Raw genomic sequence first — 17,012 nt, forward strand, 5'->3', positions numbered from 1 at the left:
ACACAGAGTGTTCATTCATTGACCCTCTGGACATTAACTGCAATTTCCAGGCTCAGTCCTAGAGATTCCAATTGTCCTCAGGTGGCTCCACATCAACCAGAGGTAGGTGTCAAAGATCCACTGACCACAGTGAAGCTTAGATAATAAAGCACTGTGTAGGATTTCCCTGCCTAACCCTCTCCCCACAGTTTCCTGTTTTACTCAGGAATATAAAAGCCCAACTTCCAAGTCTTTAGGCCATGGTCATCGATCTTTAAAACTCTCCTCCTCCCCTTCCTCTTCCTCTTGCTCCTCTTCCTTCTCTTCCTCCACTTCTTCCTCCACCCCATTCTTCTTCTCTCTTTGTTACTGCCACACAGGCCTTGGGCTTTTCTCCTTCCTGTCCAGAAGCACTTGGCAGTGCTATTGTCACAATAGTGAGATCAGTTCCCAGAGGCCTCCAGAGCTGGCTGTTCAGAGCTCAGCAGGACACTGCCCTCTTTGCAAAGGGCTTCTGTGACCACAACAAAACCCACCCAGCCCCCATATCACATTGCTGTCTGATTGTCAACCCTGTACATGTCCTCTTCCGAAACCATCTCAACTCATCTGATCACTTGTCTCTCTGTCTCTCTTACTGCTAGATTCCCCAATGAATGGCACTCAATAATATTTGCTCACTCAATGAATGAACAAAGACAGATGCAAATATAAAGTCTGAGGAAAAGCACAGAGAAGAGAGAAACAAACCTGAATGGGTGAAATCTAGGTTTCTAAAGGGCAATGCCCAAGTCAGGTTCTTGTCAGGTATATATGCCATGTGGGGACAAGAATCAGGCACAGAGGTAAGGGAGAATGCACCACAAGTGTGTGACTCGGCCTCAGGTGTACTACTAAGAAGCAACATGGACCCTGTGGCTTATAGCCCATGAACAGGACTTGGCAAGGAAATAGATGTTTAGCTGATGCTTTATACTGCTTTGGGTAGCATTTTGAGGAAGGAGGACTGCAGGTGGTCTAAAGGCAAGGAAACCATTTAGAAGGCAATTCAACCTAAGCTTTAGATGTCTAGGGCTTGATTCATAAGCCAACTTGGACTTAGTCTAATTGGTAAGTCAACTGCATAAATTCAGTGAAATCTTGTAGTAGCACAGAATTGTCTGGAGTGGATGGGAAACTGGTTAGTAGTGGATGTCTGTGGAGAGTCATATCTGTCAAATATCTTTGCACTCCACTGTCCTTATCCAACTAAAAAATCAGAACAACCAATGAAAGCACAATGAAGAACAAGGGATTAAACACTCATGGCCCAAGAAAGGTTCTGTATAGATCCAGACAGGTAGAATTATACCAGAAGTTTGTACAGGTTGAACAAATTTAATCTCAGGATCCAAAACATTTCTGGACCAAGCATTTCAAAAGAAAAAGGTTACTCAACCAGTACTTATTTATTTAAAGATTTAGTTTACAAATAACCACCATCTGCCGAGCTCCCGTTGGCTGGAAGCCCATTACCATGAGAGAAATAGTAATGTGTGTGATGATGCAGTCACCACATTGGAGTGGAGACAGGGGAAATGAGGGGAAATCAGGGAAAGGAGCTGGCACTGGCAGGAAACTGAGATAATGCAGCAGGTGTGTGAGTTCAAGTTGCTAGATGTTGGAACAAAAGTAAGTCACAGAAATGCCAGGTATGGTGACATTTTATGCTGTAATCCCAGGCTGAGACAGAAGAATCTTGAGATTGAAACTAGCCTGGGCTATAAAGGGAGATTAAAAAATAAATGAGAATAAGTGAGCAGCAAAGGTCACATTTACAAGGAGAAAGTAAAAAAGAGAGATGACAAGAAGCCTTTTTGGCACTTGGAACAAATTACCAAAGCACAGAGATGGGTTAGGGAGTTAAGAAATTGATAAGGGTATTTACCAAAGTTCTCTATATTTTAATTTAAAAGGATTATAGTAGCCAAGTACTGGTGGCTCACACCTGTTACCTTAGCTACTCAGGGGGCTGAGATCCAAGGATCTCAGTTCAAAGCCATCTGGCCAGGAAAGCCTGTGACACTCATATCTTCAATTAACCACAAAAGAGCCAGAACTAGAGCTGAGATAGTGCCCCAGTCCTGAATTCAAGCCCCAGAACTGGCACCAAAAAAAAGGAGAGGCGGTCATGGTAGCAAACAAACATTAAAACATACTTAGGGAACAAATCTAATAAGAAATGTATGTCTGGGCTGGGAATATGGCTTAGTGGTAGAGTGTTTGCCTAGCATGCATGAGGCCCTCGGTTCAACTCCTCAGTACCACACAAACAGAAAAAGCCAGAAGTGGCGCTGTGGCTCAAGTGGTAGAGTGCTAGACTTGAGCACAGAGAGGCTCAAGAATAGAGCCCAAGCACTGAGTTCAAGCCCCAGGACTGGAAAGAAAGAGGAAGAAAGGAAAAAAAGAAAGAAAGGAAGAAAGAAAGAAAGAGAAAGAGAGAGGGAGGGAGGGAGGGAGGAAGGAAGGAAGGAAGGAAGGAAGGAAGGAAGGAAGGAAGGAAGGAAGGAAGGAAGGCCTTTATAAAAGAAATCATAAAACCTTTTAAAAACATATATGAAAACGTGAGTAAATGGAAAAAGAATAAAAAAGCCAGAAGTGGACAGTTCCCAGGCTCTGAGTTCAAGCCCCAGTTTCAGTCCAAAATGTGTGTGCGTGCACAAGCGCACACACACACACCAACAACAACAAAAACCCACATGAACCAAGTCCCACTAAAACATGAATCTCAGAAACAGCATAGGTAAGCAATGGGATTGGATGTACATATGTGAATTTAGTGAAAAACAGAACTTTCTCAAAAGAAGTAGAAATGATTTCTTTCCAAGATTAACCTCAAATAGAAAGAGCTTTGGGAAAATTAAATCACTGATTTCCTCTGACACCTGGCTAACCTCCCTGGCATGAAGAGTAGGGTTTGTAAGTGAGAGGAAGGCAGAGGAAACAAGGAGAGTTTTCAAACATGGAGTTCTTAGAGGAAGAGTGGAGGTTCTGTGGAGATGCCAGGAGGGGCAAGACTCTCAAAAGGAAGATAAAAAATACCAAAAAGGACAAGCAAGGACAAGGAAGACAAATAGCCTGAGGGCATCCCTGACCTCTTCAAAAGGAATAAAAATCTTTCTTTCTCAGTGTACTGCTGTCACCCAGATGGTTTATGCCACCTAAGACACAGAACTGAGCTCTAAAATATTAGAATTGTACCTTAGATACAGTACGAATTTATAGCTTCTCTACACCTGCTCCTTAGACTTAGAGGGCCTCACTATACATTTCTTTAAGACAAACATTCAATAAAAATACATTGTAATCCATCACTTAAAGACATTCTGAAAAGAAGTGGTATGATCTTATATTCAAATCATATGATTTTAGCTTGAATTTTTTAAACAAATTATTAAAACAGATGAAAGGCAGAACTATCACATAGTAAGAGTAGGGTGTCAGTGGGTCATGCTTATAAGCCTAGGACTTGGGAAACTGAGAGAGTAGGAAGATCATAGTTCAAAGGCCAGCCTGGGCAGAAAATGTTTCTCTCTCAAAAGATAAAAAGAAGAAACTGGGCCATAGTGATTCATGCCTGTAATCCTAGCTACTTAGGAGGTTGAGATCTGAGGATCATGATTCAAAGCCAGCCTAAGCAAAAAAAAGTCCTTTTCATGTGAAACTCTTATCTCCAATTAACTACCAGAAAACCAGAAGTGGAGCTGTGGCTCAAAGTGACAGAACGCTAGCCTTGAACAAAAAGAGCTCAGAGACAGCACTTAGGCCCTGAGTTCAAGCTCTATGACTGACTAGAAAAAATACCCAAAAAACAAAAAACAAAACACCAAACAGAGAGAGAGAGAGAGAGAAAGAGAAGAGAAAAAACACAGCAAAAAGCAAGGCTGCAGGTATGGCTAGCAAATAACAGGGCCTGAATTCAAACCCCAGTACCACCAAAATAAGAAGAAGAAAGAAGAAAGACTAAAGAAAGAAGAAGAAGAGAAAGAGAGAGAAAGGAAAAAAGAAAAGAAAGAAAGAAAGAGAGAAAGAAAGAAAACAAAAGAAAAGATGTGGTTCAAGTAGTAAAGTGCCAGCCTTGATTGGAAAAAGCCAAGTGAAAGCTCGAGGCCCTGAGTTGAAGCCCTGGTTCAAAGCCAGTTGGGGCAGGAAAGTGGATGAGATTCTTATCTCCAGTAAATTACACACACACACACACACACACACACACACACACACACACACACACACAGAGAGGAGCTGTGGCTTTAGTGGTAGAACACTATCCTTGAGCCTAAACAGAAGCTCAAGATCAGCACCCAGGCACTGAGTTCAAGCCCTAGGACTGGCAAAAAAGAAAAGAAAGAAAAGGAAAGAAGGAAGGAAGGAAGGAAGGAAGGAAGGAAGGAAGGAAGGAAGGAAGGAAGGAAGGAAGGAAGGAAGGAAGGAAGGAAGGAAGGACCCAAACCCAAGAGAGATGAGGGCATAAAAAAATCTGTAAAATAAATACAAATTAAATTCAGAAAGGGAAAGAGAAATACCATTCCTTCTCCTTTGACTCGGATATTAAAAAAAAAAAAAAGTAGAGGTGTGGGTCAAGTAATAGAGCAACAGCCTTGAACAGAAAAAGCTAAGGGACAGTGCCCAGGTCCTGTATTCAGCCCCAGTCCCAAAACATACACCACACACACACTCACACTCACACACACACACACACACACACACACACACACACACACACACACACACACACACACACACACACACACACACACACACACTGAATCTGTTGGCAGCATCTCTTCCTAGGTCTTTCTTAAACTTCCTGCTGGTGGGAAGGGGAAGAAGTTGCCATCCACCATCAAATTCTCGGTGGTGTGAACACCTGGCAGGCTTGTTAGGTGCACAGATAAGGGCAGCTGAAGATGAGCTAGTCAAGGTCTAGTGTAGGGGTGGTATTTTATATTTGCAAATCACTAATATCAGCCTGGAGATGAATCAGAAGGGAATCTAATGTTGTTTAAATGGCATTCCGCTATTACACATTCACCACCCAGCTTTAGAACTCCCAGGGCCTCTCCCTCGCCTTCCTTTATCAGTTTGCAGGACAACACATATATTTCTTCAAGAAAGGAAAATACAGAAACAGAAGTAGAGGCTACATTTCTCTATGCCATGTTTCCTATGGCTGAAATTAGGACTAACCACTCGGTCCTTCACCTGCCTCTTTATCCTCAGCCACTACCACCCCCTACCCAAACAGCCCAGGAATCTCCAAGAGGGGAAGGCAAGCAGTCAATCTCCCCCTCCCCAAGTTACCATAAAGAAGGTGCGACTCATGTCCGTACAGCCTTAACCTTTCCCACACCCTGCAGTCACAGAACCTTGGGGAGATCAAAAATGGCTTCTATGGTACAATTCCTATATTCTGTGCTTGGAAGCTTTTTTCATGGAAGTTGTCTATGTTGGAAACTATCTATCTATCTATCTATCTATCTATCTGCTTCTTTTTATAGACATTCTGGGAATCCATGCCATTAATAGAATCAGGCAATAGAAAAAGAGGCCATCCTTGTCTATAATGTCTAGCATGTTGAAAATAAAGAGATGACAAGCTTGATGGGGTGAGGGAGGGGGCAGGGTAGTCAAGTCTCTGGGAGTGAGAAACAACCCCCAGCTCAAACAACATACCATATCCAGGAGGGCCAAGAATCTTTCCCTGAGCTGTTATTGGTAACAGTAACAGGAGCTCCTGAAACAATTGCCCTGTCACCTGAGCCTTGCTGATGTAAATCAATAGTATCTAGTTAGCACAGAACAAAACATCTCTGAACGGTGACGCCTGTCCATCTTTCTTTCAACACACTTAGCATGTGTGCATTCCTATCAGAAAGGAAATGACAGGGGAGAACAGGGGCTTTCTCTGACATTTATCCCTCTATCCTTAGCAAAATTATAAGCAGGCATTTTCTCTTGTTGAGAGTGGAGGGTGGGAATCTTGTCTCTGCAGCAATTCGAAGGACATGTTCAATGCCCAATTCAACACTCAATACCTATGATGATCCTGGGCATATACTATTGTATTCTAAGCTATTGTATTCTTCTCTCAACACTAATGAAGGGGGAATTCCTGCCATGAATGGTCTCCACAGAATACTTAAAAGATGGAGTCATGGTCGGCACCTGTAGCATTTGCTAACTTAATTATATGAATGAATGTGTACATGGGAGGCTGAATGATGACAGCCAAAAGCATACATCTGTTTTAAAGATTAACATTTTATTTTTCAGTTTAATGACTAATGACTTCCACCTGCTCTGTGAGCCTCTTCTCCAGACCACATAGACCTATTCTGCATTTCTCATGGGAAAGAAGAAATAGAAAATAATAGGATTATATTGGTTTTAACAGTAAGGAAGATTAGGTCTTGGAGGAAGTAGAGGATTTTATTTATCCCATTAATTTACTAACTCAAAAGCTTAAACCACAGTGAGAATTCATGAGATTACCTCAGACAGTGGGTAATGGAAGTGTTTTGTTCCACATCAACAGAAAGGTCAAGAAAATCTTCATCTTTGCTACTCACCTGAAGAGGAGGGAAAAAGGAGAGGTGCATTAGGCACATAATACAAAGCAGACATCGCGTGGCTAAAACCCTCAACACTTACAGGTGCTCCAACACTGTACCTGCAGGAAGCGTCATGTGTGATTATGCAACCTCATGGGAACTATTATCTGGGACATACCCCGAACATCCTAGAGTCTCAGTTCACCCTCAAACTCCATTTCTCTTCCTCTGTAGTCATTTTCCCCCTTGCTTCAATACAGGAAGTAGTAAACATCCATGTGACCCAGATGGCAGAATAATGGAAATGGAAAAAGGAAAGGAGTCAGAAAACCTACTACCCAGGTGATCATCCCTGCACTAGGGTCCAGTCCTTTGAATTCACTTTCTCCCTCCTGTGTGTCACTGTGCAAACCATGTCTGTGGCCAGGAAGCCAGAGAGTCCTCCTAACCACCATCAAAGTTTGGCCAGGAAGTGGCCATCATTTTCAGAGTCTTCTGCCATCTGTGATAAACAACTGGCTCTGAGCTGGCCTAGAGGCCTGGCCCACACAGCCCACCCCACTGTGGACTGTGCTGGAGCCAGATCCCTGGCCTTAGCTGAGACCAGATGCCTGCTTATCTCATTTATCACTCCAGCTGACCTTGTGCTTACCCACAACCCTTGGTTTTTACTGTCTTGATGGCCCAGCCACAAACTGGAAAATGAAAACCATAGCAAAATGAAAACTAGGCCCTTAAAAGTGTGGCAACTGGGCTGGGAAGGTAGCTCACTGGTAGAGTGCTTGCCTTGCATGCATGAGGCCTTGTGTTTGATTCCTCAGCACCACATAAGCAGAAAAAGGCAGAAGTGGCGCTATGGCTCAAGTGGTAGAGCTCTAGTCTTGAGCTGAAGAGCTGAGGGGCAGCACCCAGGCCCAGAGCTCAGACCCCACCACTGAAAAAGAGAGAAAGAAAGAGAGAGAAAGAGAGAGAAAGAAAGAAAGAAAGAAAGAAAGAAAGAGAAAGGAAGGAAGGAAGGAAGGAAGGAAGGAAGGAAGGAAGGAAGGAAGGAAGGAAGGAAGGAAGGAAAAAAAAAGTGTGGCAACCATGCTAGGACCTGAAATTCTGGGAATTAGCTAAAGGAGTATTACAAGTGATGAACACATCCTTGGATACTTTTATAGGTAGACACAAGAATGAGCACTGAGACAAACTGCATCGCCCATACACGCTCCTCGCACCTTGTAAAAAGCATGATTTGGGGCCAGTTACTTATCCTCCCTAGACTCAGTTACCTCATCTGTAGAGACAGTAAGAGCATCTATCTCAAAAGGTTGTTGTAAAGATGAAATTATACACACACACACACACACACACACACACACAGAGACATATACATTTATATATTGCCTTAAACAATAACCATTCGATAATCAGAGTGTGTGTGTGTGTGTGTGTGTGTTGGTCATAGGGCTTGAACTCAGCTTGGGCCCTGTTCCTCAGCTCAAGGCCAGCACTCTACCCCTTGAGCTACAGCACCACTTCTGGTTTTCTAGTGGTTTATTGGAGATAAGAGTCTCACAGACTTTCCTGCCCAGGCTGGCTTTGAACTGTGATCCTCAGATCTCAGCCTCCTAACTAGCTAGAATTACAGGCATGAGCCACCGGCGCCCGGCTAGGGGTGGATTTTTAATGGCCTAAAATTATCAAAAAGTTGAAAATGGTTTATCACCTGCATCTACACACTAGTAAATGAGAACATGGGCTATACAATTATATTCCAGTTATATATGAAAAGGCGTGTATATATGTATACACACAAAGCCCTTTTATAGCTCTCTACCATTCAGCTTTAATTTTCTATTTATTATTTTTTGTGGTTCTTATTTCAGCTGTGGTAGATATATTCATGGCCCTAAATCTTCACTGCTGGTTTCTTTGCCTTTATAGCAAGGTGGTAAGATTTCCCATTCCTCATTCTGAATGCAGCCAGGAGCCCTGACTTGGCAAGTGGGGATTTGAGGAGACACATTACAACACAGGCTCTCTGATTATGAAATTGTTCTCTTACACTCCTGTCATCATCATGGTTTCTCAGATTTACTCTTCTGGCTCCCATACCAGAAAGTCTTTGCCCCTCCCCACAGGCCCCCTAAGGTAAAGGACATCAAACCATGAGCTCATTCTGTCATTCTGCACAATTCTTTCTCCAAACACATCCATCCCTACCTGCCTGTTGATGTTCATTTGCCAGCATTTTGGGGGAATCTGCTTTTAGTTTAGAGATATTTTGGAGGCAGAGTGGTTTGCTAGGATCTCAGTTATTAACTGAACTTCTGAAAGGTCAAAAGCCAACCTTTGAACTTCTATTTTAGTAAGAGAGTGACAGTAAATAAAATAAAAAATACATCAAATGTTAAGTGGTCATATCAGTTCCCTGTTGCTTTGCTATAAACCATCCCCAAAACTCTGAGGCTTAAATGAAACTCTCATTTTTCATAACCCATGAACTGTGGGTTGGCTGAGGGTCAATTGATCTAAGCTAGCCTTGACTGAACTTGCCTGAACTTGTGGGCTTGTGGGCCAACTGGCTCATTTTGTGTCACAGATCGGCTGGAGTTTTGCTTGAGGCTGTGATTAGCTGTGGTGCCTTATAGTTAGGACAGCTCTCCTTCTTGCTCTGCCATTTTTTTCCTGAAAACAGCAGACTACCTGGACTAGCCTAGAATGGATTGTTTCTGAAAGTAAAACAAACTGTATACTATCTGTTTAGTTAAAATTAAATATGGACTATAAAAAGAATTAGCATAAGTACATAGAGGTCTAAAAGTACTATCAAACAAAACAGATTTATTGTGTGTCTGTTTGCTGGTTCTGGGACTTGAACTCAAGGCATATGCACTATCCCTGAGCTGTTTCACTCAAGGCTAGTGCTCTACCACTTGAGCCACAGCTCCACTTCCAGCTTCTTGATAGTTAATTGGAGATAAGAGTCTCAGGGACTTTCCTGCCCCCAGCTGTCTCCGAACTGTAATCCTTAGATCTCAGCCTCCTCAAAAGCTAGGATTACAGGAGTGAGCTATCAGAGCCTGGCTCAAAATACATTTTAAGACAAAGTTATGATGAGAAAAACAAAAGGGATATTTCTTGATAAGTCAATATATCAGAAAAACAATATTATCAAATATGAGACCCTTCATAACAGATTCTTAAAAACACAGAAGACTGAAGTAAATAGTAATCACTAATTAAAAGATTAGACTACTGTTCCATACTATATGCCTCAAAACAACACATAAAGGAAGAAGTCAGACACAAAAAAAGCCACATATTATAGGATTCTAAACCTATTCTAAAACAGGAAAGGAAAATTCTAAGGATAGGAAGTAGACCAGGATGTAGTCTAGTGTTGAAAACGGGGATTAACTTCCAGATACAAGGGATCTTAATGATGAACAGTAATTTCCAATACTGGCTTATGGTGAGAGTTGCACAATATAGCAAATTACTAAAGTATCACTGATAGATGAATTTTGTGCATGTAAATTTTACCTCAATGGAGTTGAGAAGTGACAGAATTAGGAGAAATTATACAATCCCACATAGCTACTTTTTTTTAACAGCTTTTTCTTAGCAGTTGGTAAAAAAAAGCTGGAGGGAAAAAATGTCAAAGACATCAAAGATCTAAAAACCTTATCAACTACCATACCTAACTGACAATTAAGGAATATTATACCCAACAGCTAAAAAATATACCTTTTGTTCAATTCAGAGGTTCTCAACAGGGAAAAGTTTGCTTCCAGGGACATTTGGCAATATCTGGACACATTTTTCACTATCACTATCATTATCTTAGAGGACCCTGTTGGCATCTGGCAGGTGGAAGACAGGGATGCTGGGAAACACCCCCTAGTGCTCAGAGAATCCCCACAGCAAAGAATCACCTGAACCAACATGCCCTTGAGAGGTTGCTTAGGTACAGATAACATATTTACCAGAATAGTTCTTGTGTTAGGACCAAAAACATATGTTAGCCCAGCACCAGTGGCTCATGCTTATAATCTTAGCTACCAAACAGGCTGAAATCTAAGGGGTGTGGTTCAAAACCAGCCCAGGAAGTAAAGTCCATTAAGACTCTCATCATCAATTAACCACCAAAAAGCCAGAAGTGGAGCTTTGGCTCAAGTGGTAGAGTGCTAATCTTGAGCACAAAAGCTCTGAGATAGTGCCCAGTCCCTGAGTTCAAGCCCCAGGGCCAGCACTAAAAAAAAAAAGCTTAAAAATCAGGGCTGGGAAGGTGACTCAGTGGTAGAGTGCTTGCCTTCTATGCATGAGGCCCTGGGTTCGATTCCTCAGTACCACATAAGCAGAAAAAGCTGAAAGTTGCACTGTGGCTCAGATGGTAGAGCGCTAGCCTTGAGCTGAAGAGCTGAGGGACAGTCCCCAGGCCCCAAGTTCAGCCCCATGACCGACAAAAAATGAAATTAAAAAATTAAAAAATCGAAAAGACAGTAAGTTAATAGTGACTGAGAGCATGTAGAATATGTTTTGAAACCACCACAGAATTAAATTAGTATTAAGATATCTAAGAACATTTAAAATTTTGGAAATTAAACAACATGCATCTTGTACATGGATCAACTTAAAATCTCAAGAGAAATTTTTTCGTATTTTAAACTAATGGTTAAAAAAACATAACATCAAAATTTGTGAGATACAGCTAAAGCCATAGTTAGAGTAAAATTCACAACTGTATAGATGCATATTAGTAAACAAAACAGCAAGAGCATCTTTGCTATTTTTAACTTTTATCATCTTGGTACCCAGTTCCAACATTTAGTAAGTGTCCTATAAATATTTTCTAGATGAATTTGTCTAAACAAAACCTGGGCAAATCAATGTCTCAAGTGATCATTGGTATCTGAGCGATAGAAATATGAATTTCTTTTTAAAAATAATCTACAAGTATTATAATTTTTTAATTAGTAAAATTTATCATTAATATAAACAGTCTTTCTCTGGGAGAAAAATGAAAAGTTTATGGCCAATTGGAATCATGCAGAAGTTAGCCTGGATCTGGTTATATCTAAACTCTTGAGTAAAGAAGGGAGAGGAGACAAAAACATTCCCATTGGATGAAATTTTTTCCTATATTTAATGGCTTCGGAGAGAGGGAGAGAAGATGCAGATCTCATTTACCAACTGAGGGAAATAAGTATATCTTTCCCAAGTCCAAATGCAACCTGGCTTCCAGAATTACAGTGAGAAAGGACTGTTCATGTAAGTCAACCCCTACAGGGAATGTTGAAACATGACACAACCTTTCCGTCTGGACTTTTCTCTTTCTCCCTGCCCAGAATGGCAGTCCTAGCCAGAAGCCATGAGCAACCTTCGCAAGATTCCTTGCCACCTTGGAAGTGGGGGTTGTTTGCAGTTTTGTTGTTGTTGTTTTGTTTTGTTTTCTTTCTCTTTTCCAAGAAAGCTGCCTCAAAAGAAAAGCATGTTGTTCCCACACATAAGGATCTGGTCTAAGGAAAAGTACAGCTTGTCTCCAAGGAAACATATATCACAAGAGATTCATTCCAATACTCTCAGCAAGAACAGGCTGCATCTTATTCTCCTTTCTCTCTGCTTCCTAATTCTAAGCATGGAGGTTCCCACCAAAAAAATAAAAGAAAAGAAACTCTCTGTTTAAAAATGGTAGAAGACACCCTACTAGCTCTTTCATATAAACCTTTTATATAAATCATAAGTGTTGCTACGTTCTTGAATAATTAAGAGTTATATTCAAACATTCTTCTAAATTTCCAGATTCCTTCCAGGGTCAGTGGAAAAGATGAGGAGGTGTCATTTCTATACAACTCAGCTAAAATGACCATTTGCTGGCTGGAGGTGGTATCTGGGTGGGAAAAATGGGGTCCCCTCTACCTACTGGGTTCCCCATCTCCTGAGTAAGTGGGCACACCACCCCTTTACCTTCTACCTGTGAAGCCCCAGAAGCTGGCAGATCAGTCTGAACCTCTACAAATGAAGCAGTATAGGACTACAAAATTGGTACTTAATAAAGCACTTCTTGAAAGCAAGTAAGAAGCACTGAAAAGACAGATCCATAGAGCAACAACTCAGTTGAAATAAAAGGGGGAGGGTATTAAAATAAACAGCAACCAATAAGCGCCAAATGGCCTCATAAATCTTATAAAGAGAACAAAAGAACAACAAAACAAACACTGAACTAGAATTAATAATATTAATAATAATAATAATAACTATAAAATCCCCAAACCAAGGTCATCAGGAACACTCAGCCCTGAATTACCTCTTCAAACGGTCTCTCCAAATCTAATGCAGAATGAAATTGTTTGTCTCCATAAATACCGCAGTTGACATTTGTACTGCAAATCATAAGCAACATTCACAAAGGGTGAGACCCAGGGAAAAAGAATCACTGTTTTCTGAAAACGTGAAGACTGGCACAAAGGTTTTCTACAATTGCAGGAACAGGAGGCTGAGTGAGGCCGGGACAAAGGCAAGGTGCCCTCCAGGGGCCAATTTGCTGCTTAGGATCTAGGGCACTTTAATCCCACTGTGAGATTTCACAAATGTGGGTTTTAACAATTCTGACTGAAGCTGCCTGCCCTAGGCAGAGGCTCTTCCTCAAAGACCAATCCAGGAGATGCTCACGTTAGGTACTCTTTAAGGCTAAGTCCTAGATATTTTACTATAGGAAAAGCCTGCAGGCAATACATTTTCTTAGAAAGTAGACAGCTTTCTAACAATTAGAGCCATCTAAAAATGGAATGTATCCTTGAGAGATTGAGTTTCCTGCCTCTGCACAGGGTCCATTGGATCCTAGGGACCAACTGGCTAGGAAATCACAAAAGGGACACAGGCACTGGTTAAAAAAAAAAAAAAGGATTAGATAACTCCAAGGGTTCCAGTTGAAAGAGCTAAGAAAATGAAGGGATGTAACTTCAATGAGCGTGTGAGTGTGTGTGTGTGTGTCTATACACACACACACACATACACACACACACACATAACATGCTTTCCTCAAATTATCTAATAATTTCATGGAAGAAAATAATGCAGGCTTTTAAAAAATTGTTTCATCTTGGGCTGGGAAGGTGGCTCCATGGTAGAGTGCTTGCCTCGCATGCATGAGGCCCTGGGTTCAATTCTTCAGCACCACATAAGCAGAAAAAGCCGGAAGTGGCACTGTGGCTCAAGTGGTAGAGCATTAGCCTTGAGCTGAAGAGCTGAGGGGCAGCATCCAGGCCCAGAGTTCAGGCCCCACGGCTGACAAAAAAAAAAAAAAAATTGTTCCATCTTCCAGTGAGACACACCCACCCACTGTCATCCATTTTTTCAAGCCAACTATAAACAGACAGTTATAACAAACACTACAATATGGACTCAGACTTGGTAGTACTTTTTGTGGGCATAATTACTTGGTGCAGTATTTACTTTGGTGGAGATCAGTTGACTTGTTCAAATGTACAGAAAGAAACTATAAATGCAACTGAGCCTATCGTCAGAGTCATCCTGAAATTCTATACCAAATGTCGCCCAGATGGATTTTGTAACAGTATTCATTTCAAAGATAACGTGAAAGCATGCGAGCAGCTGCACAGTGCAGTGCAGGTTTCCTGGCTAAAAACGCAGTCACCTGATATGCTCCATTGTTCTGGTCTCTCTATGGTAAGCTCATGGAGTGCTCTGTACCTCTCCTTCACAGGGACTTGTGATCATAATTACACAGTTCGTTATCTACTGTGTTGTTAATATCTGTCTCCATGGTAGAAGTTCCAGAAAGGCAAAGCTCTCACTCCTCAGTGACTCTTCCTTTTACATGGCAGTATGGCATAGGTGTGTACAGGGAACAGGGGACATTCACTGGATACAATATTGGCTAGGGATGCAGCTCAGTGGTAGAATGCTTGCCTGGCATGTGCAAAGTCTTGGGGTCAATGCCCAGCACAGGGGGAGAAGAAGAAGAAAAAGAGGAGGAGAAAAAGAAGGAAGAAGAAAAGGAAGAGAAGGAAGAGAAGGACACTTACATAGTCACTAGATAAACAAATGTGATGGCAGATGAGAATATGGAGTAAGAAGTATGCTTACACACCAGGCATCGGTGATTCATACCTGTAATCTGAGGTACCCACTAGGCTGAGATCTAAGGATTGCAGTTCAAAGCCAGCCAAGTCAGAAAAGTCTTTGAGACTCTTATCTCCAATTAACCAACAAAAAGCAGGAAGTAGAGCTATAGCTCAAGTGGTAGAGCACCAGCTTGTGCAAGAAAGCCAAGTGAGAGTATAAGGCCCTGAGTTCAAGTCCCAATACTCACACTCACACACCCACACAAAAGAAGAAGAAAAAAGAAAGCAGGAAGAAGAAGGAGGAGGAAGAGGAAGAAAAGAAGAAGGAAGAAGAGGCAGCTCACATACTGGGTATGTAAGTGGTTCAAAGCCAGCCCAGAAAAGTCCATGATACTCTTATTTCAATTAATTGCACACACACTAACAAAAGTCATAAATGGAGTTGTGGTAGAGTGCTAGCCTTGAGCAAAAAAGCTCAGGGACAGAGCCTAAGCCCTGAGTTCAAGGCCCAGGACTGATTAAAAAAAAAACCAAAACAGTTCACAGCACCATTGTTCATGATTTCTCCAAAAAAAAAAATAGCCAAATGTCTATCACCAGTGAAGTAGATTAGTAAACTGTGGTTTGGTCAGGTGATACCAGACTACTTGGCAAGGATAATGAATTAACTAATGTGTCATGCAGCAAGAAACACAAATAAATGCCATCAAGGGCAGTAAAAAGAAACTGGGACACCACAGGCTAAAGGTAATGAGTCTCAGCTCTGTTAAAGCATAGAAAGATGAAAACATATGCAAACCCTTCCAAGAAAAGGAAGAACTTGGGTATTTTTTGTTTTCTATTTTTTGGGGTTTTTTTTTGTCAGTCATGGGGCCTGAACTCTGGACTTGGGTGCTGTCCCTCAGCTCAAGGCCAGTGCTCTACCACTTGAGCCATAGTGCCACTTCTGGGGTTTTTTTTTGTTTATGTGGTGCTGAGGAATCAAACCTAGGGCCTCATGCATGCAAGGCAAGCACTCTACCACTAAGCCACCTTCCCAGCCCCAGAAGAACTTGTTTTTTCAAGGATGTCCACTCCAAAAACACTGTGAGAAAGGAAAAGTCCAAATCTATCACACTAATAAATTAGAGTTGAGTGAGGCACCAGTGGCTCACTTCTGTAATTCTAACTAGGAAGCTAAACTGTGACCTAAGGATCATGGTTCAAAGCCAGCCACACACATACACACACACACACCAGCCCTGACACTCTTATCTCCAATTAATATCACACACACACACACACACACACACACACACACACCAGAAGTGGAGATGTGATTCAAACAGTAGTGGTTCAAATGGTAGGCTACTTGCTTAGTAAGCACAAGGCCCCAAGTTCAAACCCCAGAACCAAGACAAAAAAAAAAAAAGGAATGAAAAATTATATCTACAGGATTTGCTTTAAAATAAAGTTTGATGGGTGAAGGGTAGAAGCTAAGAACACAAAAACTAGCCAGTGTTTTAGCCGTCATTAAGCCTGAATATGACACACACAAGGTGTTACTGTACTCTCTGCTTTTGAATTCATTTGAATGTTACTGGAATACAAAGAATAAAGGGGGCAAAGGGCTGGGAATATGGTGAAGCCCTGGGTTCAATTCCTCAATACCACATAAACAGAAAGAAAAAAAAAAGCCAAAAGTGGCACTGTGGCTCAAGTGGTAGAGTGCTAGCCTTCAGCAAAAGAAGCTCAGGGACAGTGCCCAGGCCTTGAGTTCAAGCCCAGGACTCATAAAAATAAAAGAACATAAAAAGGGAGCAGAAAATAGAAAGGAAGGGGAGAAGAGGAAAGAAGAGGGAGAGAAAAGGTCTCTAGATAAATAAGTTGGTGCAGAAAATACTTTGGTAAGATGTGTTTTACTTCATTTTCCTTATTTTTGTGTTTAGTGGTACAGAGGACTCAGTTCAGGGTCTTTTGCTATTGCAAGAACTTGATTTGGCCCTTGATAGTCCTACCTCCACCTTCTGATTGGCCAGAACTACAACCTCGCATAACTATGCCTAGCTTGCCCGCCCTTCCTCTCTGTCCCTCAGTGGTATTGGGATTTTAACCTCAGGACCTCAAACTTGCTAGGCAGATTGTCTACGCTTTGAGCTATTCTGTCAGTCCTTTTTGCTTTACTTATTTTTTGGAGAGGGTCATAGGCTTTTGGCCAACGCTGAACTGGACTTTGATACTCCTTTTTTATGCCCTCTACATGCTTAAGATGACAGGTGTGAACCCAGCCTATTGGTGTGGAAAGGATGGGGTCTTACTTTTGGGCTGGGATGGCTTTGTCCCTTCATCCTCCAAGAGTAGCCTGGATTATAGGAGTGAGTCACCATGCATG

General features: G+C 41.7%; 1 protein-coding gene across 3 annotated transcripts in view; it reads right to left on the bottom strand.

The window, feature by feature from the left end:
- The window catches only part of Usp46 (ubiquitin specific peptidase 46), a 67,053-nt gene that overhangs the window by 11,009 nt on the left and 39,032 nt on the right, over positions 1-17,012 (bottom strand). For all 3 annotated transcript variants that reach the window (XM_013009171.1, XM_013009172.1, XM_013009173.1), the window contains exon 5: positions 6,508-6,584. In XM_013009171.1, the coding sequence (XP_012864625.1) occupies positions 6,508-6,584 (77 nt within the window). The remainder of the gene's footprint in view (positions 1-6,507; positions 6,585-17,012) is intronic.

Source organism: Dipodomys ordii, unplaced genomic scaffold, assembly GCF_000151885.1.
Source record: "Dipodomys ordii isolate 6190 unplaced genomic scaffold, Dord_2.0 Scaffold8, whole genome shotgun sequence".
NCBI classification, from domain to species: domain Eukaryota; kingdom Metazoa; phylum Chordata; class Mammalia; order Rodentia; family Heteromyidae; genus Dipodomys; species Dipodomys ordii.